Source organism: Stegodyphus dumicola, chromosome 10 (assembly GCF_044657685.1).
Source record: "Stegodyphus dumicola isolate Sdum_Otavi_A_Nest chromosome 10, ASM4465768v1".
NCBI lineage: Eukaryota > Metazoa > Arthropoda > Arachnida > Araneae > Eresidae > Stegodyphus > Stegodyphus dumicola.
The window spans coordinates 182,502,336-182,524,968 of record NC_140777.1 but is presented as its reverse complement, the minus strand read 5'-3'; the positions used below and the strand labels follow the sequence as shown (position 1 = coordinate 182,524,968).

Below are 22,633 nucleotides of genomic sequence, written 5' to 3'. Positions count from 1 at the left end.
CTGTTTGTGTTAATGTGCAGTTAGAAAAATATTCTCAGAAGTAGACCAATAACTGTATCGAATTATGCTTTTAAGTCTCTTAATATCAAAGGAATTTTAAAAATTATGTGTAGATATCACGCATGCATTTCCTTTGAATTCTTAAATGCATTGTACCCTCTCCAAACTTGTTGTCTTTAATTTTATACTTTTTCATATGTTTGTTAAAAATTAATAAGCATTTAAAAAAAGGTAAGTTTTTTTTAAAAAGAAAATTACTTAAAATAGAAAAGCAGAAATCCATTTAAATGTCATAAAAAAGCTAAGGTACCAAAAATTTAAAAAAAAAGGTGAGTAGCAACAAAAAGTACCATTCAAAGTTCAAAGAGCCACATCTTTTAAACGCCGTCTGAAAAAGTATAAAACTCTGCACAGAAGGAAAAATGTTATTTTAAAAACGAAGAATAATTCGCGGGACAAAAGTTTGAAGCAGTTGGTATTATGAAAGGAAAAAGAGCAAAATTTGTTAAGGAAAAGAAAAAAATTCACTCGTGTAAAAGATTAGTCGTAGATAATTTTAGGAAAAGTGACTAAAAGAAAGAAAAATAATGTGCAAATCTCCAAGAACCAACCGTAATTTCTAAAAATCGATAACTCTGAAACTAGATTCTTAAGAAATAAAGTTTAAAAAACAAGAATAAACTGTCCGTTTTATTAAAAATATAGATTTCAGGCGAATAAAGAGCCTAAAGATGGAAAAACACGCGAACGTTTTAGGAGGGAAAAAGATGACATAACATTCCCAAAATTACTTTAACCGAAATGCATAAATAAAAATAATGACAAACCCATAGCAATGCAGTTCATTAAATCTGAAATTTTGCGGCTTAAAATCCAGAAATGTGAGCAGTAAATTATTATCATAGATATAATCCAGATGGTCGTTAAAAGGTAAAAAAAGTTTCAACGCGGGAGTTTTCCTTTCCTGATGCCATAATAGCTAATTACATTTATCATTTAAAAGAATTACACACACTGGCCAATGAATTAGAAACCCCATATCAATATTTCATTGGACCACCTTTTGCACAAATAACTGCTCTGATTCCTTTGGGCATCGAATCTACATACTTCTGGAGTGCATTTACTTCCAGAGAATACCATGCACTGGCTATGCAGCATTTTAGATCTTGCAAATTAGATGGAAAGGGAGAGTACTGCCAGATGCGTCTTTCCACTCTATCCCATACATTTTCTATGGGGTATCTCATGGCTGTTTGTTTACCCTCGAGGGGCACCACTTCCATGCCAGCGGAACATGCCCCATATCAGGATACTCCCACCAGATCCTTGCACAGTGCGAGTAAGGCAAGATGAATACATGGCTTCATGGTGTTCTCGCCCAAATTCGACTTTTTCCATCATTGGAAAATAAGATGTAGAGTGATTTATCCGACCACATGACCCGTTTCCAATCTTCAGATGTCCAGTATCTTCTTTCCCGACACCACTGCAAACGAATTCTTGCATGTCGGGCAGAAATGAGTGGTTGTTTTCACAGGCACCCGACTATGCATTCCTGTCCTCTGCAATGCTCAGCGCATAGTTCGAGTAGAAATCTGTTGAAAAGAATCTTCTGTGATGATCTGTTCCAGTTGAAGTACAGCAGAGTCTCAGTTCTGCTGCACCATGCGTCGGAGACGACGCCCATCACTCTGTTGGAAAACTGTGTTCGAACCGCTGTTACGTCTTTCTATAGAAAAACTGTCGGTTTCAAGTCCAGCTTTTGAAAACCTTTGATATAGCTGCATTCGAGAACCCAGTAAGATTTCCTGCCTTCGAAATGGAGACCCTACTAAACGGGCACCAACAATAAGCCTTTTCCAAATAGAAAGATCTGCCTTTTCTTCCATTTCACTTCATTCATCGTGAAAAGCACTCTTTCACCTTACTTATACTAACATTCTAACCCCGTGTAATCCACATCATAAAAAAATGTGCATACTTAATCCCTAGCACGCATTCAAATGAAAATCTCAGAGGTTTCTAATTCATTGGCCAGTGTATATATATCTATCTATACTAGAAAGCCCGACGGTCATACGAAATGACGGCTGTTCTAGATATTATAAACTGTAATTAAAATAATTTGTGCAAAGGTGTCTGCTAATTCAAACTGAATTAATTATCCAGGGCAGGCGGCGAGGACGCACCTTTGCTTACTGCCCCACGGGGTTTCCCTCATCCTACTTGCTTAATTGCTTAAAGTAGAGTGCAATGAAGGAAACCACTGGCGGTACATTTCTTAAGAGCCACCGCTAGCTCAATCAATAAAGGTGATTTAAATAATGAAATGTTAATTCACATGTCAAAGATCCCTTTGTAAACAACATTTCTTGTGTAGATCTTTATATCACTTTTAAGCTCGCCTTGCAGAGGACCATCCATTATTTTTAATTTTACGTCCGTTCTTTCACGAACTCTTGAACAGGCAACATAAAGTTGACCGTGTCCAAATGCAGGCTGAGGTCAAAAAACGCCAGCACGCTTAAACGTTTGGCCCTGAGACTTATTTATGGTTATAGCAAAGGTAAGTTTTACAGGAAACTGTCTACGTCTCAATGGAAACAGCAACGCTGGGCCTTTGGCAACTTCACCCCATTGGCTAGTACAGTTACGAAAGCAACCAATAAACTATCGGCGACAAACAGACACTTAAGCCGCATATAAATATGGCGTGAAGTAACATTCTTCCCCGAAACAGCTGGCTCCCGGGCTGCGCGAGGCACACCGTTGGATTCCGCAGGTCCGTGGCACGCCATTTTGACCATTTGCGCCTTCGTGGGACCTTAATTAGCCGAGATATTAATTAAAAACTAATTTTCCCCTACGTTTTCCCTACATTTTCCAGTTTCTTTGTTGGGGTTTTCCTATTAGAGTGATTTGGCTATGCGCCAAATTCTTTTTTCTCGAATATCTACGGAACGGCGCCGAGTTGAAATTCGAGACGCGTATCCTCGGATTCCAAAAAGTTCTCCGACCCCATCGATACCATTCTCATCTTCGTACGACATTAATCGAGCGAGATATTAATTAAAAACTGCGGTAACGTTAATTTCCGCGCTCATTTTTCCGAGTGGCAACAATAAACAATCGGCGACACACACTTTGGCCGCTTATATGGTATAAAGGTAAAGTAAGAAATTTAGACCTAACGTTTCACAAAGAACAAACAATTTTTTGAAATTCATTTTTAATAAATTTCAAATGATCCTATAAATGCAACAAAGAATTTAATAAATGAAGTAATTTAGGAATAAAAAACTTTAGGAAAAAAAAATTATGATAGAGAAAAGTTAAAAAATATTTTTTAAAGAATAAACTTTTATTTAAAACTCATAAAATAGCTAATGTATTAAAAAAAAGAAAAATAATTTATCAAGTAGTACAATAAAAACAATAAATTAAGCAGTTTTTTTCACAGAACATATCTACAATTTTATATCACGAGTAATAAAAACAGACAATAAAAATAGACAGACAATAAATCACGAGTATTAAAAACAGACAATAAATCCAATAAAAACGCTCTGTTTTAAGAAATGTGCGAAGAACATAAAGAAATGTGCGAAGAACATGATATTTAGTAAATAAAGGTAACACACAAAACGTTAAAAAAACGCCCCATATTTAGGCGTAATGTAAAATCTGAAAGCTTTCAGAATTTTTTCTACTATTATTATTATCAGCATTATTTTTCATTATTTCAACGCAATAATGTCTCTCATATTCGTTAATGTATTTTCAATCATATCACTAAAAATATAAGATCCCAATTACACCATTTTCGAAAAGGTGAATTAAGAAAGTGACAAACCGTTGCAACCATGCACAAAGCATGCAACAGAAACAACTTCTAAAATTCATTTCTAAAGTTATTACACGCCAAGATGAAAAATAAGAAGAAAGGAATATCATTCACCTTTCCCTTACGAATTGATGATTATCCAACTGGCATCCCTCCCTTTCTTTCCTGCAGAAGCTCAATGCCCTCTAGTGTTCTTTCTGATTATTACTTGAGTAATGAACATCCATTATTAAGATTCTTCGAGATATCGTTTGCTCACAAAGTAAAGAAAGCTCTCTCTCTCTTTTTTTATTACTGAAACAGTTTGTTGATTGCGAGTCTTAGATTAGTTTTTTTTCCAGTCTCTAGAGATGTAAAAAATAGAAAAATTTCTCAAGAGAATTGAGAAAATGATGTATAAAAAATTTACAGCATTTTAGAGCTGTAGCGAAAAAGTAACTAAAAGAAGTTGTTATCATTGTTGATAGATTAAAAAGAATGCAAATTTGTAGATAACTAACTTTAACGCAATTTGTAAATAACATTATCATTAATAAAACTTTCAAAAGGTAGATAGATACTTGCGTTTCAGTCTTTCGGAAGACCAATTCACCCCTTGAGTTTTACTCCCCTCCCCCCTCTTTTTTTAAATTCCTATTACTTGCTCACACTGTCCCAGTTCCCCACAAAGAATACTGGTACAAAGTTTAAACCTAAATTAAAAAAAAAAAATTAAAATCTGAAGGATCTTAAATTACGTCTAAAATTGCGTTTTTTAACGTTTTGTGTGTTACCTTTATTTATTAAATAGCATGTTCTTTGCACTTAAATCATAAAATTCAGTTCAACAGCAATGTCGCAATATAATTTTAAAATGAATGTATCTTTAGAATTTCCGATACACGTTCCGCGCGCTGGAGATAAAAGGGTCTAATCGTTGGTTTGTTAATCAAAAATTCCTTAAAGTTTTACAAAATATGAAATCGATTATAAAACAAATTCCAAATTTTAAATTTGTATTTCACAAGCCCATATTCGCAGTAGGAATACGTCATTTAAAATTCGATGGCTCTATGTACCGTTGTTTATCACAATGCGAGAAATATACATACATTTATGCAGATTTTTCATTATTTAATTTCTTCAAATATAATGCAGGACTCTAGCATTTTGTGGCAACAGTTTAAAAAGTGAATTGGACATTTATATAGTGATTCAACGCAAAATCGCAAAACGCAAAAATAGTCCTTCAGGGACAAAGCCCCTTTGGACTAATGATCGCTTATCGTGAATAGACGCAAAATACCAAAACGAAATCAATAGTCCTTCTGGGAAAATTGCCCTTTTGAACTAAAAAGAAAATATTTTTATCTCCAGCGATCGGAAATTCTAAAGATAGACTCATTTTAAAATCATTTTGCAGCACTGCTGTTGAAGTAAATATCATGGTTTAAGTGCGAAGAACGTAATATTTAGTATTTAAAGGTAACAAACAAAGCTTTGAAAAAACTCTCCCTTGGGTAAAATCTGAAAATTTTCAGATTTTTTAATTTAAATACCGGAATCTTAAACATAGTTTTTTTTAAATTAAAGCCACCTTCTTTTACTTTAACATTTAAACTAAAAGAATTATCTAATCGTTGCCACATGTTCTACTCAAATACTATAATAAATCTAAAACGATGTATAAAAGACATTAAGCAAAAAAACAAAACAAAACAAAAAAAAAAAAAAAAAAAAAAAACAGTTTTTCACAGACGATTCAGTATTTCTCATTCAATTATGTCAGTTCTCCCTTCGCGACAAGGCAAAATTACATAAACACTCAAAATGTCTGTATTGAAAATGATGAAGCAAATCTTAAACACTTATTTGCTCGAATAAATTCCAGAATCGATTAAGCATGATTTCATTCGCAATAATAAAATAAGGCGTTATCTTTGTTATTGCCAAGCTTACTTTCTCTAGATTGGCAACAAATCTACTATTCTGTTGTTTTAAATGTAAACACGCAATGGCATAAAACCCTTAACTAAAGGCATAAAACCCTTAACCGGAAGATAAGAACAACATAATAATTCAATCATTTTTAAAGCAAAAAATGCACAATTTACAAACATATAAGAATAAAGAAACTGAGATCACTGAGCCAAGTAACAGAGCGAGTAACAAAGAGTATAAGAATATATATACATATATTTTTATACTCTTTGTGCAGCCGATGGCAACCAAAATACGAGGTGCCCATTTACATGTTATAGCAGTCCTATATATAAAATTTCAACGTTCTGAGGCTACTCGTTTTTGAGTTATGCGAGATACGTTCGTACGCACAGACGCCACGAAAAATTCTCATCAGAATTCATTTAAATTAGTTTTACAATTTTATTGGGGGGAAAAGAGTCCTTTATTCTGTCCTTACGTACAGATGTTAGGCAAAACTATCGTTAAATTGCATTCGATAGCGGTGAAAATGGATATTTGCGTTGAAATATGCTGCCTGAAACTTTTCGCGATTACAATACATTCTTTCCCCCCCGGGGGTCGACGTAGAGAACTCTGCGAAGCTACTGGCTAGGATCTGTACCTAGGCAGTCTCGGCCAAGGGGGTATAAAATTTATGAACTTGGTGGTTCTGAAGGCTCTGGGAAAGGTCACTTATTGGCCGGCCCCGGAGTCTGGCACGTCCTAGCGCGGCGTGGTACTAGTAACCCGGGGGTCTCCCCGGGGTCGCTGGGTAATGTCCCGCTGCGACGGGCTCGCCCAAGCGACTGGTAGGAGCATTAGACGACCGGTGCTGCCTGGGGCCTGTCCCCAGGTGGTGCGCTGCTCTCCTGGAGGGTAATAGTGGAGGTTGAACCTCCACGACGTGCCCAAAGGCTTATTATGAACTTGGTGGTTATTAGGTTTATTTATGAACTTGGTGGTTCTGAAGGCTCTGGGAAAGGTCACTTATTGGCCGGCCCCGGAGTCTGGCACGTCCTAGCGCGGCGTGGTACTAGTAACCCGAGGGTCTCCCCGGGGTCGCTGGGTAATGTCCCGCTGCGACGGGCTCGCCCAAGCGACTGGTAGGAGCATTAGACGACCGGTGCTGCCTGGGGCCTGGCCCCAGGTGGTGCGCTGCTCTCCTGGAGGGTAATAGTGGAGGTTGAACCTCCACGACGTGCCCAAAGGGAGAGTAGACCTGCAGTGGGATTAAGTTCCCGGAGCAGGGCAGCCCAAAACCTAATACATTCTTTTCACTTCGTACAAGCAAGTAAAAAGATGTGAAAAGCATGGTTTTAATATTTCTACATGTAAATATGAAATGTAATAAATATGAAAGGAACGAAACCTCCAGGCTTACATTCGACTGAGAAAAAGGCAAAACATTTATGCCCAAAAGGTACGTACAGCTCTTATTAAAGTTTAAATCCATGTTTTAAAAGAAAATCCAGCCCCCAAAGAGCTATTGCAAAATCTTTAAATATCTCTGTAGAAACTGTGAACAAAATTGTAAATTCTGATTCAAAGCTAATCAAAACAAAAAACAAACATGTTTCTCAGCCTAAGACTAGGTGCAAATTGCGGTATGAAACTGAGTTGCCAGGTGAAACATGAGAAATGTGTAGTTACAATTGATGAGACTTAAATACGCTTGGCAATAGAAAAAATTCGATTTACTACCGATTTAAAAAGAGGAGAAAAAGCCTTGATATGTTGGTTCAGGGAAAACAAGGAAAGATTTTTCTAAAGGTTTTATGGTTATTACTGGATTTTCTTATAACGTAAAACTTAACACAAGGAAAGTAAATTAAAATGTCAAAATTAATTCGGATAATTATCAGAAATATGTTTTAACACCTGCTTTTAAAGAAGAAATTCCATCCCTTTATCCAAATAATCTTTACTGTGTTAAGTTCCATCAAAATAAAGGTCCGAACGATTAATCTAAATCTACTGCTCTATTTTTTGAAAAAATGAGAAATGAAACCGGAATTGAAGCCATTCAATTTAAATGCATCCCACCCCACGTCCCGTGATGCGTCTCCTATGGATTACTGTGCATTTGGACTCCTATAACAAGCCCTTTATAAGGAACATGACATCCCCAAACATTGGATGGAATCTAGAAGATTTTGAAGTAGGAGTAAAATAAAATCAACCTTGATGTTTTAAGAAAAGGACTCTTATCTTGGGAATCAAAATGTTCAACAAAAGTTCTATCATACTGAACATATTAGAAAATATAATTCTAAGGTTTGTTTATAAATAAATGTTTTCAAAAACGTTACAAAAATGTGTGAACACCTGTAAGTAAGATACAATAACACGCCGAACAAATATTAATTTAGTCAAACAACAAAAAGTCAAACAACAAAAATCAGCGTTATAATTTCAAATTTTGACAGGACTAGTTTCCATGGTTTCACCAAACCATCAACCTCAGCTGCAAAAGCGCAATTGAACGAGATAAGATATAATGATAAGCCTGGACAGGAGATAAGCTACTGGCGCCATCTGTTGATGAAACCAGAACTAAAACATAATTCATTAAAGGCTGAAGGCAAAAATGGATTGGAATTAGGTTCGTTAACTAGAACAGAAAGATTTTTTTTGAATGCGAAATGCCTCTAGAAAATCCAGTTCCCCAATGGAAAATGTTTTTTGAATAATTTTGACAGCAGAAAAATTGAAAGTGTCATTTTCGGACCAACAATATTGGGCAACAGAAGACTTCTGTGTTTCCTTTTTTCTAACATATGCCTCATGTTCCTTAACGCAAAATTTTAAAGCTATCTTTGTTTGGCCAATGTAAATTAAACCACACTGGCAAGGAATCCTGTAAATACCCCAGGAATTCATATCCGGAATGGGGTCCTTGAGTATGGAACTCGGAATTTTATTGATGGGAGAATAAACGGCCTGAAGGTTAAATTTTTGCAAAATACGAGCAACTTTACAGCTAATTGAAGAGGTTGAAATTACAGGTTCTGGGTTTTTGTACTGAATGATATTGCTATATTACAGGACTTGTTTATCTAAAGAATTTGGAATAAACATCTGCAAAAAAAAAATTAAAGAAAATTTATACAGTTTTAGGTTGAATCTCTTGGGTAGCGCCTATACATTCATTATTACTTGAATTATCTACGCAACAAAGCCAGCAAAATGGTAATCATAAAAAGACTACAAAAAATTGTTAAAAAAACAATAGTTAGTTTCAAGTCAAATTGCTGTTCACCATTCTCGGTGAAAGATTATCAGCTCTGATACTGAATTTTAATACCAGTTTTCTGAAATTGGGTTTGGTTATTTATGAAATATTGCGATATTTTTCTTGTGCTTTTTTCTCTAAATTACATCCTTTTTTTCTAGTAAGTACCCATGTATAAACTATCATACTACTATAAATTCTGTTGTGAATTTCACAATGCGCTTTTCGAATTTACTTGTAGACTAGAGGTTTCATAATTTTAAAAGTAACAGAGATAAAAAAAAATTACTTATTTTTCCTATTAAATTTTTTGCACATACATTATTTCTTTATATGATTCAGTATGAAAGTAAATAATTCAAAAATGAATTTTTTTTTCCGTACAGTGTTGCCATTATTTGCTTTGAAATCATACAGTTTTTTAATCAAAAATTCGTTAAAGTTTTACAAAATATGAAATAGATAATAGAACAAATTCCAAATTCATTCAAAATTTGCTAAAATATGCCACTATGAAAATAAATGCCTAAAAATAAAAATCCGAAATTCTACCTGAAAAAAAAGAAAATAATTCAATCTCGGATGAGAAGAATTCAATCTAGGGGGAAAAAAATATTTTAAAAAATCCGAAAGCTTTCAGATTTTGCATTATTTTTTTTTTCATTTCATTTTATTTTCAGATTTTGCATTATTATTTTTATTATTATTATTATTATTATTATTATTATTTTGTCGTTTTGTGTGTTACCTTTATTTATAAAAAATATTATGTTCTTCGCAGTTAAGTCATAAAATTCAATTCAACAGCAATATCATAAAATAAATTAAAAAGAGCATATCTTTAGAATTTCCGATACACAGTCTCGCGCGCTAGAGAGAAAAATGATTTTTTCCGTACAGTGTTGCCATTGCTCGCTTTAAAATCATTGAGGCTGTTAATCAAAAATCCGTTAAAGTGTTACAAAATATAAAACAAATTCCAAGTTTGGGCTATATTCGAATGAAGGACTACGTTATTCATAACTTGATGTCTCTAGGTAACGTCGTTTTATCACAATGCGAAAAACATACATACATTTATGCAATTTCTTCCTTATTTAATTTCTTTAAATATAATGCAGGGCTCTAATATTTGGTGGCAGCAATCTGAAACGTGGAACGCCATTTATAGTGAAACGCCACAAAATGGCAAAATGAAATTAATATCCCTTCTGGGCTAACTCCCTATGGGCTAAATATTTTTTAAAGATTTTTGGATTAAATATCTTGCACATGCATAATCATTTCCTTTATATGATTCAGTATCAGAGTAAATGTTTCAAATGGGAAATTCTGAAGATTACTTCGTACAAAATTTGCTAAAATATAGCACTGTGAAAATAAATATGTGAAAATAAAAATCCGAACTTCTACCAGAAAAAAAATTATGAAAAAAAGAATTAAAAAATCTGAAAGTTTTAAAATTTTAATTTACATCCAGAAGCCTTTTTTTTTTCCGTTTCGTGTGTTATCCTTTTTTTTTTTTTTTTTTTTTTTTTTTTTTTTTATTAAATACCATGTTCTTCGCACTTAAACCATAAAATTCAGTTCAACAGCAATATCGCAAAATAATTTTAAAATGAGCCTATCTTTAGAATTTCTGATACACGGTTCCGTGCGCTGCAGATAAAAAGGCCTTTATCCTTCCGTAGAGTGTTGCCATTGCTGGCTTTTAAGTTGTTGAGTTTTGTTAATGAAAAACTTTTTTAAGTTTTAGAAAATATGAAATCGATAATAAAAAAAATTCCAAATTTGGTCTTCCAGATGCCCATATTCGGGTGGAAACGTATGTTATTCAAATCTAGATGGCTCTAGGTACCATTGTTGTATCACAATGCGAGAAACATGCATACATTCGTGCAGATTCTTCCTTATTTAATTTCTTTAAATATAATATTTGGTATAAGAACAAATAGTTAAGTTAAATTAAATTTAAATAATTCTCTTCCGCCATTGCTGCAAGGAATACGAATGAGAGAATATTTGGTGTATATATATATATATATACATATATATATATGTAATATGATGTAGTATAATGTAATATAATATTTGATATATATAATATAATATAATATTTGGTGGCAACAATTTGAAAAATGATTCAGACTTTTAAAGTTTTCAACTCAAAATGATAAAACGAAACTAATCGCACTTCTGTAAGGATTGTAATATCCGAAAAAAAAATTATCCGAATGAGTTTACCTCAGGTAGTTCAGATAAATGGAGTTCTGCTGTATATTTCAATGAAAACAAATTGCGTTTTATTAAAGATAACTTACCCTGGAAAGCAAGCAGCAGGGGCATCCACGTGTCGGGGGTGGTTTCGGAGGAGGTTCCACTTTTGCTGCCTCAGCCGCCGCATCCTTTTTCTTCTTCTTCCGCCTTATCCTACCAGGAATGTACTTATAACTGGAAAAACGCCTCCTCGAATGCCGGACGATCGATACCCAGTCTATCATGATCATCTGTTACAGGATGAGGAGCGACACTTATATATATTTTTAATATTTACGACTTCGCCAGCACTCACGTTTTATCCTCTTACTTCAGATATTTTTTTACTCCGCTGTTGTCAGAAGCAAAACACACTATAAGAGCACTATCTTTCGTCACACGAATGAATCACTGTAACATAAAATCACTTAAAGAAACACACTTCTTGAATCTCTTTCATTCGCAGCTGCAGAAAAACTTGCTGTTGCCAGTGATTTAGAAGAAATAGTTGAAATATGGCTGATGGTAAAAATCTGAGATAGCAATCAACGTGAAAATGAGGATAAAGAAGCGGGAAATAGTTTTCTGAGTATTTTTTGGAGGTTATATTTCGGGGAATTATTTTCCTCTAAATTATTTTACTAAAATTTTTAGATTATGATGTTTCTATAATTTATCTTTTGTATCATATCAAAAAAACTTTCTTTCTTTACACAAAAACATTCATTGTAAAATAAAATATTTTCTAAAGTAATCTGATATATATAGGAAAATAATCTATGTGATTTAACAAAGTTAAAACTCCTTGAAGTAATTTATAAATAACTTCGATTTAGATGATAGTAAAACTTATTATATGTGAATATTTTCCAGAAGTATTCATTCTAGGCTGCTTTCTAACTCTTGCTTCGAAAAACGGGAAAAAGTGACACTTTATAAAGCTTATTATTCAGAATTTAAGACGTTCCAAGTAATCGATGATTTACATAACAGCTTTTTTAATCGAATATTATCAAATTTTTCATCTAAGCAGCTTATATGTTCTACTTTAAATAGCAGAGTCGAATTCTTTTAGCAAAAAGCAATCAGGAAACTTTCCTTAGAACTAGTTATTTCTCATAAAATGTGTCAATAAACAAGAAAGTCTTATGAGAAATTTTACGAAGGTATAGATAGTGAAGAGTAAATTCTGAATTTTGGTATTAATCCGTGTTATGCTTCATTTAATGAATTATACCTATATCTTTTGAAACTATTTTAGTCACTAACTTCGGAGTAATATAGTTTAAACAAATAATTACTAGTTTTAATCAAAGAATAAAGATTATCCAGAGGTTCATTAGCTTCAGTTAACGAATGTGTTCGAAGAATGCACTGCAGTGTACGTTATATCATGCGAAATTATACCTCGATTGATTTCCAAAATAATTTTTGTCAAGAGTAGCTATTATTTGAAACATTTTGCCAATGCTTGTGGATTTCGAACTGCTGAAAAAGTGCTAATTATATTTGTATCGGATTAGTTTATTCTTACGCAAAACTAAATGGCGCAAGTTTAACACAACAATCTCAAAGCTGTTTGTTTACAATCTATTCCATGAAGTTTTGATTTTACCTTCTCTTCTGGATTGAATTATTCAAAAGTTTTAAAAATTTCCAAAGCGCTTGGGATTAATGTTAATACTTACTTTCGTTGCTACTCTAATGTTTATATTACTATGAGTAATAAACTTCACATACTCAGTCTTCTACATATCAATTTTTCTTTAGTAGAAACAGCATGAAATGTGGCAGGTTTTTTACAAAATATGTGAAAAGCTATGAAATGCAGCAAAATTTGAAGTAAAAACTTCCAAACAGAATTATTCCAGTTACTTTTTTTTTTCAAAAAGCAGACGAATTCTTTCGAATTCTAAAATATTTATTTGCGTATAGAATAGTAAACCGTGCTTTGAGATTTATGAATAAGGATAAGGGAAGGAAAAAATTCCCGTTTATTATTTCAAAGAAATATAAAATCAGCACGCAAAGAGAAGCACTTGCCGTATTGATAAATAGTTTTATATCAAAGCTAATTCGCAAGTAAATGATTATCTGGGAAGAGTGAAAAACTAAATATTATCTTAACAAATGCTTAGGAATATAAGGCACGGAATTAAAACATTATTTCACGTAGTTGCCAGTAGAGCCATTAGCAGAAGAAGCTATTCTTCCAAATTAGATAATTACATTTAAAGAACATATTAACACATGAAATACCAACAGACACCAAATTTCGTATATAAAAACAATGAGGGAGGATACATACATATATATATATATATATATATATATATATATATATAATTAAAAAGATAGCTCTTAATAGAAGCAATTAGAACTCATTTTTGCTTTGCAGAAAATATTTGAAGCAGATAATTCCACATTCTACTAGGCACAGGAGAAAATATAGTAATAACGGTTGTAATAATCACGTTAAGGGTGAGAACAAATTAATACTATTTATGTGATAGCTTAGTAGCGAAACCAACACATTTGAAACACGTAGTAGCAATAACACATTATTTTGCTTCAGAAATCTCAAACACTTTCTCACAAGTTCACGCAAAATGGTTGGTGTGCAATTTCATGCAACTTGCTTCATTACAACACAACACTGGTTTCGATAATGTTGCATTTGCATGCAGCTGTTACTGTAGTCGAGTGAATATATATCTAGGCCTCACTATTTGCCACAGGTTTTCAACTGTAGAACATTTCTTTTAATTAAGAAGTATCCTTCGAATTGCTAAAATAAACTCAAATTTCACAGAATTTTCTTCTGCAATGAATTCGAACTGATAAAGATTGTGATTTTTTACGCTTTACATGGTCATAAAGCCACGAAACACATTATTTTTGTAACATCCAAGAAGAATTTTCACAACAGCACTCTTTTGGGGCCGTCAAATCGGTAAAAAGGTATAGGTATATTTCACAGAAAAATTTTCTTTCCGAGCTAAATTTTGGATTTATCAGATTGGTGTTTTATTTATACGCATTTTTGAGCGAACCCAATCAAAACATATGCGCAAGAACTCCTTTCGCTACACGCTCGACGACAAAAGACATAGGTCAAATTCTTTTTCACGGCTTTGGCAATGCATCCGTCGAGCAGGACAAAGAATCTCTCATTGTAGAGCAGAGTCTATATCCTTCGACTGCTCCAGAGAGCCACACATCTCTCGCTCCACCGTCCCGGAGCATCTTCTTCGAGGCAATGGTTGGCACACTTGTTGTAGTCGATCTGAATGGGAGCGATTGGCTGCCTGGGAAAGACGCCAAAATTCCTCGACGGTTTTTCCCTGTCGTCTGCTCAAAAAATCCCCGATAGAAAGACGATTTTGATTTCTCTTCGCCGGTTACACTTTATGGGCCTGTTTACGAGGGAGTGGAACATGAAACTAGGGCGCCACCGGCATAATCAAAGGCAGCATAAAGAAGCCACGCAGCGAGCCTTTTTCTCGAAGAAATAGCTTGTACTGTTAAGTTTTATTATTTTAAAAGATAAATTGCAAACATTACATTGAATAACGACCTCCGGGAGTAGCATAACTCACATTCCTTAATCTTGCTCCTTCTTACATTTGTAAACCAAAGCAACTCCGGTAATTCAAAATCATTTCATTGACTACTAGGGGAAGTACCCGATGGCAGTTAAGTTAGATTGAGAGTAATGTATTTAACAACAGAGCGAACGCTACCGCTGTAATCCTTCTCTAATAACAATGCAAAAAATAAGATTCATAGTCAAACATTTTTCAGTCTTATGCGATATGCAACCTACATAAAAAATTTCCATAAAAATTAAACGAAATCTCTCGCATTATACCAGCAACAATGACACGCAGTTTTGAATGATTTTCGTCTTTCTAATCAAATGCTCGTAAAAGCTCAAGTTCCACCCTTCACCTATATACAATTTCAGTCGATTAAAAGTGGCAAAACATGAATCATAGTTCACCAAAAATCAATAACGCGAACAAACAAACTCACAGACAGTCTTCCTTATATATACAGATTTTGTAAAACTTACAAATTTTTTATTAATAAACTCTACGATTTGAAAGCGATCGGTAGCAACACTTTTCGAAATGAAGCATTTTTATCTCGATTTATTTATATTTGTCGATAGGACTTTTGTCGAGAGATTTCTCGAGTGGACGTCTGTTTTTCCAGCCCGGGGCAATATCAGGGTAAAAACTCTAGCCACGCCACTGCAATTTCGATTTATTAAATAAATGAAATGATGTCTTATTAACGCATTAATTAAACAGGAATATCTGAAACTGAAGGCGGTGTATATCCTTTTTATTAAAAGATATATGGCGAAATGAAATGAATAATTAACCCTTTCAATATTAATCTGCAATATGAAAGAGCAGAAAGTATTTTCCAAAGTTGCTATTAGGTGTTTTTTACTTATAACTGATACAAATGGCCAAGGAATATATAAAATCGAAAAATAAAATTTCCAAATGTTGTCTGCATTTAATTCTACGTATATGTATTCAGAATTTGTTTGTAAGTGCAGAGATTTGCCTTGTTTGAAACGGATTTTTTTAGTTGTTTATTAAGTGAGAAATAAACAACTGTAAGCCTAACATAGGCGTTCAAAAGATAATTAGGCTGAGAATTCGGAAAATGTAATGCGTACAACATGAGAAGGATTTCTTTTTATATTTCTTTTATAAAGAAATGTCAAAATATGTTTCAAAAATATCTTTTCCCCCAAACTATCAATAAAAATTCATATGTTGTCAGTTTTATAAAAAAATCTTCTGTATTATTAAATAATTAAAAATCTGCTATTCTCTAAACACACATAAGTCCCCATTTCGGTACACCTCATTCGGGTACATCTCGAAGCCCGAAATTTTGAATTTCAAATTTGTTTTTGATTTATTTCAAATTTTGTAGGAATTCACTGATTTGTTTTTAGAAATAAACGCCGCAACTTAAAAGCCAGCATAGGCAGAACTGTTTGAAATAAAGCATTTTTATCTTCAGCGCGAGAGTCCGTTGCCATTCAACAAAATGTAATACATTTATCCTTCAGTTTTTAATCCACAAAATCAGCTGTTTAAAAGCAATATATTGCCCCTGTCTGAAATAAAATACTTTTACTTTCCACTCGCCGGTATGCTGTCATTCAACCAAGGTAAGGTATTTAACTTTCAAATTTCATCCATTTCTTACTGAGTAAAACACTAAGTTATTAATCTAATTTAAATCAAAATGCGTTTTGATTATCGTGAGATATTTGATCAGAAAGGGTGAATATTTTTATGAACTTAAACTAGCTGAACTCAGTAGAATTATTATATATATCGCGAAAAATCTTCCATACATAATATACAGAAATTGGTTAATTTTTTCTCAAGTATAATAAAATAACAATAATAATGACGATGATGGATGAACGAAAATTAAAATGCAGAACAGTTTCAAATTTTAACGGTCGCCCAAAACGGCTCTATTTTAAAGTTTAGTACACGTATCTGTCGATATTATGGATAGAGATGTCCCGGTGGAATAGCAAAACATTTTATAGTATATTAATTTAATATGCAATTTAGACTAGCATGGGAACTTTGTACATCTTTATTTAAAAAGTGAAGAATTATTAAAAGTGAAGAATTTTAAAAGTGGTCAACCTATAAAAATACTGAACGACTTGAATTAGATATATCATGAATTAAAAATCAATCCAATTCAAAAGTTTAAAAAAAAAATTTCTTGTGCTGCATCTATTGCTTTTAAATAGCTTAGTTTGTTCATCAATAACAGACATATTCAATCTAAAATATAAATATTATGTTTTTGCCAAATGGAAATACTCGAATGAAACTTGGAATAATGTATTCACACTGGAAGCCATTTTTTTAATTTTTGTCTCACTTATTTGATCAGAATATCACACCAATTTTGTAGCATTAATCTTACTTTAAAATTACTTTTCAGATAGGTTCGACTCTTTAAAAACGTACAATGCAACAAGAAATGTAAAATTACAAATCAAACAAAATCTAGACTGTGGTTTTCTACCCGTTTTCTCCAAGCACCTCTTTCAGAATTTTAGAAAATCATATCCCCTTCCTCTAAATATATGTATATATATGTACACATTTAATTATATTTAGATGATTTTAATGTGTTTTATAAATTAAACAACAAAATGTACAGAAAATATTGATAATTACCGAAACTTGACTAAAAGTGTTTTTCCCTTAGATTCATAAACTAAAGTTAAATACTTAACAGCAAAACAAAATGCTAATTTAATTTAATCCCTTCTAGTTTTTCTTATATTTACCAATAATATTATGATTCTACACATAATAAAAGAAAGAGTCTGTGTGTCTTTCGTTCGTGCTGAACGTAAGCTAATAGACTCAGGGCTACGAAATTTGGTACATAGGTGCATCTAGACAAGAGCCAGTGCCCCTTTAAGCGATTTTTTCAAAATTCGAATCGGATTTTTTTTATTTTATCTTTTGTAACAAAATCGCATCATCTTGAATAGTTTCATTCTTTTAGAAATGTAGTTTTGGCAATAGTTTTTCATTCATTGCTTTGGATACTGGACTGCTGACTGTTTTATGTTGAAAATATGAAATTTATTGCTTATTTCATTGTCCTTTTTTATATTATGTTTCAATTATATATAATTTTAATTATATAAAAGGTTTTGCATGATTTTTTAGGAAACAAAGTCACCATTTGAATTCTTTTTAAAATTTTACAACGGAAAGTTGGTTAATAGGATAATTAATATTTGTGTTAAGGGATATTGCTTATTTCATTGTAATTTTTTATATATAATACATTTTTATTGAAATTTTTTTCTTTTTTTATGTAGTTTTCTTTTTTTAAATATATATAGCGTAGATACTTGATGCTTAGAGCGTCCATCCATTTTGAAGGAGATGCAGTCGAGCCAGATTAAATTCCTTTTTTATTTAAATTTTCATTTTGCAGCCACAATTCACTTGGCACTCTATTTGTGCCTATTAAAGAACATTTACAATTTTTGATATTATTGCCATAGAAGCGAATATAGCAGCACATACATGATTGCAGACAGGGGCGTGGCCAAGAGGCAAGCACAAACAAAAGTGAGGCATCAGTTCATAGAAAGAAAGGAGGGAGTCAAAAGTTTCAGTTTTTAGTTTTGGTTTACAGTTTAGTGATTGGGTAAGAAACACCTACATTAAGAGTTACATAAGATCGCATGATTAATTTTAATGACGCAGTTTATACTTATAGCGCTTATTTTTAGAATAGAGTGATGAAGTTTTCAAATGAAATAAAAAATAAAAGAGGTTATTAATGAGTTAAATTTAGAAGTTTGCTTTCATATTTTTTATCTTACACACACACACACACACACATATATATATATATATAAAGTTGCTCTGTAGATTCAAATTCTGTGCAGTTTTTAAATTTAATGTTTGGTGTTCCCTTTAGGCATTTTTCTGGTATATTTAATAGCCAGACGAAGGCTGGCCGCGTCGCGTCTAATATATTATATAATATTATAATACCAATTATATTTACCAATAACGCTCTCTGTTGTCTTCTTTTTGATGATACTTCCAACTTTCATTCCCAGTTTTCCAAGAAAGACAGCGGTAGCTCCATTTAGACTTCTGACCGGACATGATTGTTTGCGAGACTACCGCTACAGAATTGCAGTGGCGGATTCGCCAAACTGTGTTTTGTGTTTGAACATTTGAATAATTATATTACACTTTCTCGGTATGATGACATTGTTAAAAAAGTACTAGAAAGCCCGTGAACTAATGGCTTAAGCGGTAAGAATTGTCGTTTGTAAAACAAATAAAAATATTTACCAATAACACTTAGTTACAAACAATACCTAAGTTCGTACAACTGCTAGCAACATGTATACTTTATTAAATAGCTACCCTTCTCTAATTTATAATCGTAATAACGTGTGTCTCCATCACTGCGCAGAGGTAATTATGCGATTTCAGGAAACTAGAGGAACTTTTTTTTCGTAGCTGCTGTTTCCATGGTTATGAATTAGGACGCAATGGTCTTGAAATGCCTGTTCTAAAATAACAAGCTTTAGTATATTATCAAAAGCATCTCCTTTCTTGTTAACAAGAAAGATTATATTATAAGGTATTTCTCCCGCCTTCCCAGCGTGCCTTCGTGGTGTAGTGGTTCTGCCCGCTGGGCCGGTATTCCAGAGGTCCGCGGTTCGATTCCCGGCGAAAGCGTTGTTAATTTTTCCTCTCTCCTGCTTCTAAAAAGTACCTAATTTCTGTACAGTGGAGTCCGAACTAAAAGGGTGTTGGATGAGGATTTCTCCACACAGGATTTTGCGATTGGGTCTCCTAAAAAAAACACAGTCGTCCTTTAAAAGGGGGAGTATATAAGGTATTTCTCCCCCCTTCCTAGGGTGCCTTCGTGTTGTAGTGGTTCTGCACGCTGGGTCCAGGGGTCCGTGGTTCAATTTCCGGCGAAGGCAATTGCTAATTTTTCATCTTACCTGCTTCCGAAAAATATCCTAATGTCTCTACAGTGGCGCCCGAACTAATAGGGTTGTGAATGATGACTCTCCACACACAGGATTTGGCGATTGGGTCCCCCCAAACCACAGTCGCCCTTTAAAAGGGGGAGTATATAAGGTGTTTCTCCCGCCTTCCTAGCGTGCCTTCGTGGTTCTGCACGCTGGGCCGGTATTCCAGAGGTCCGTGGTTCGATTCCCGGCGAAGGCGGTTGCTAATTTTTCCTATTTTTTGCTTCCAAAAGCAAAATATCTAATATCTCTACAATATCATCTAACACGACTTGGAAATCGTAAAAAACAAACCAAAATGGGGCATCAAGATCTTCGTTGGTTAATGATACTGAGACCCCTCAGGAAAGAAATGGCTTTTTCCCAACGTAACCCGGATTTCTGTTCGGTTTTTCAGAAACGAATTAATAACAGTTGACGTGGGACCAAAAGCTAATTGCACCGAAAAGGAATTTGGACCGAAAAGGATCTTACCTGATCGCCGTAGTTTCCTGCAACATCTTAGCAATTGGATCTCAGTTGGCGATAAGGCCAGTGTTTCCATCCTACACAAAAGTTACGGCTGATTTCGCTGCGTCATGATGTCTGCCTCAAGTGGGTTCTATCTCACGTAGGTATTTACGGCAATGAATGGCTATTGAACTCATTTCATTCCCTTTTTATCCTGCTTTACATTCTGGGAGCTAATCTCGCTGAAAAGGTATCAAAATATGGTGGATTGGTTAGCGCCCCCCTCATTCATCATGAATATCTAGGTAATAGGCCGGTAATAGCTCTAACACTTCCATGTGATAGGGAAGCTTTCAAGACTGGCAAATAGCCACATCAAGTGACTCTCTTCCTATGGGGCCAGAAAGTCATCGACACCTGCACCATGTGACAGGAACATCAGGCTTCTGCCGAACATATTGTTAAGGATTGTTAAGGCCTCCCAAGAGAGGACATATTTTCCAATCCCCTCTTTGTTCTTGGCTTTTTTATCAATGGTCTTCAGGCTTCTGCCGAACATAATGTTAAGGATTGTTAAGGCCTCCCAAGAGAGGACATATTTTCCAATCCCCTCTTTGTTCTTGGCTTTTTTATCAATGGTCTTCATGCTTCTGCCGAACATATTGTTAAGGATTGTTAAGGCCTCCCAAGAGAGGACATATTTTCCAATCCCCTCTTTGTTCTTGGCTTTTTTATCAATGGTCTTTCGGATTTTGTCTGACTTCGTCAAGAACATCCAAACTTTTGGAAAATAAGCAATAACAACAACCAAGAGGGAGAGAGAACGAGGAACGTGGGCACTATCTCTTTACCAAAGGGTTAATCAGTATAGCACCATGTCCATCACTACTTATAGCACCCCTTAGATGTTAGAAAGGGCCACACAGTCCGTTCGCACCGACCTCCGAAGCCCAGCACCCGATGAATGCACCAGGAGCTGTTTCAAGACGGGCGACTGTTTTGAGTGGCCGCCCAGCCCAGAACAGGTCAATACTAGGAGTTTGTAAAGAGCATATGTATCACATACATGGCCATACAAAGGTGTTTTTAAGATATGTAGCTGTAGTTCTTAATAAAATTAGTCAGATTATTCAATTTAATATATGATTTTAACATAAGTGATATATATAAGCGCAACCAAGAGCATCTAAGTTCTGTTTTCTTTATGGGCAGCTTCCGAGCCAGCTAATAGGAAGAGAAAAGACAAATGTTACCCCACGGCCAACTTCGGCCGTGAGGTTGCAGTCATACTTCTCTTTTATTTAATTAATTATAAGGTATTTTCTTCCTTCTTTGAGCATACCTTCGTGGTGTAATGAACAGCATACTCGGCGCGTATTCGAGAGGTCCGAGGTTCGAGTCCTGGTGAGGGCCTCATTTTTCATCTCTCCTACTTCGAAATAACCTAATGTCACTACACTACCGCCCGAACTAAAAGGTGGTGAATGATGATTCTTCACCACCAGGATTTGGTGACTAGGTCTCATAAACTCCAGTCGACTTTAAAAGAGAGAGTATATGAGGTATTTCTCCCGTCTTCTTAACATGCCTTCATGGTGTAATGGTCAGCACACTTGGTGAGTATTCGAGAGGTCCGTGGTTCGAGTCCCGGCGAGGGGACTGTTCATTTTTCCTGTCCCCTGCTTCGAAATAACCTAACGTCTCTACACAGTAACTTATACATTTCCTCATTTTCTGGGAATGGGCGTTATAAATGGAACAGAAACTAAAAAAGCAAAGGTAAAAGAGAATTTTTTTTTTCAATCTTCAGTGATAAACTGCTTTCAAAATACAATTTAACATAAAAATACTGAGAGCATTAAAACTAATTTAAATATATTCAGGTATATTTTCCGTAGCTATGCCCACTGTTGGCCGAGCAGAGAGTATCACCGAACACTGTTAGTTCGACTCAAGCTCGAACCACAGCGAATGGCTTTACAGCATTAAATGGATATTTTTATAATTTTTCCTATGCGTAACGGCAATACCAGTCCAGTGTCCTTTACAAAGTCCTCCATTAAGGCATCCCTTTCCCTAGGCAGATAGCTCTTGCATGATTTAAAATAATGGATTAAACCGTTGTCATGCTTAACTGCTTAGAGTAATTCACTGTCTACTTATATAGACTATGTTGGATAGTAGATTTTTACAGAACTGATGACCACATTACTGTGATATGTTTAAAATTTCGGATAAGATTCGATCCTTTGTGATTATAGTACTTTTGCAAAATGTAGGCAATTAGAATCCGATGCCACAAATATCTTCT

General features: G+C 34.2%; 1 protein-coding gene across 7 annotated transcripts in view; it reads right to left on the bottom strand.

Moving 5' to 3' along the window:
• The window catches only part of LOC118193858 (disks large homolog 1-like), an 816,267-nt gene that overhangs the window by 657,506 nt on the left and 136,128 nt on the right, over window positions 1-22,633 (bottom strand). The window contains exon 1 of one of the 7 annotated variants that reach the window (XM_085825978.1): window positions 11,345-14,527. The exons of the other annotated variants lie outside the window; for them this stretch is intronic. Coding sequence (XP_085682104.1) covers window positions 11,345-11,530 — 186 coding nt within the window. The 5' untranslated portion in view covers window positions 11,531-14,527. Of the gene's footprint in view, window positions 1-11,344; window positions 14,528-22,633 lie in introns of those variants that run through there. 7 annotated transcript variants of the gene reach the window in all.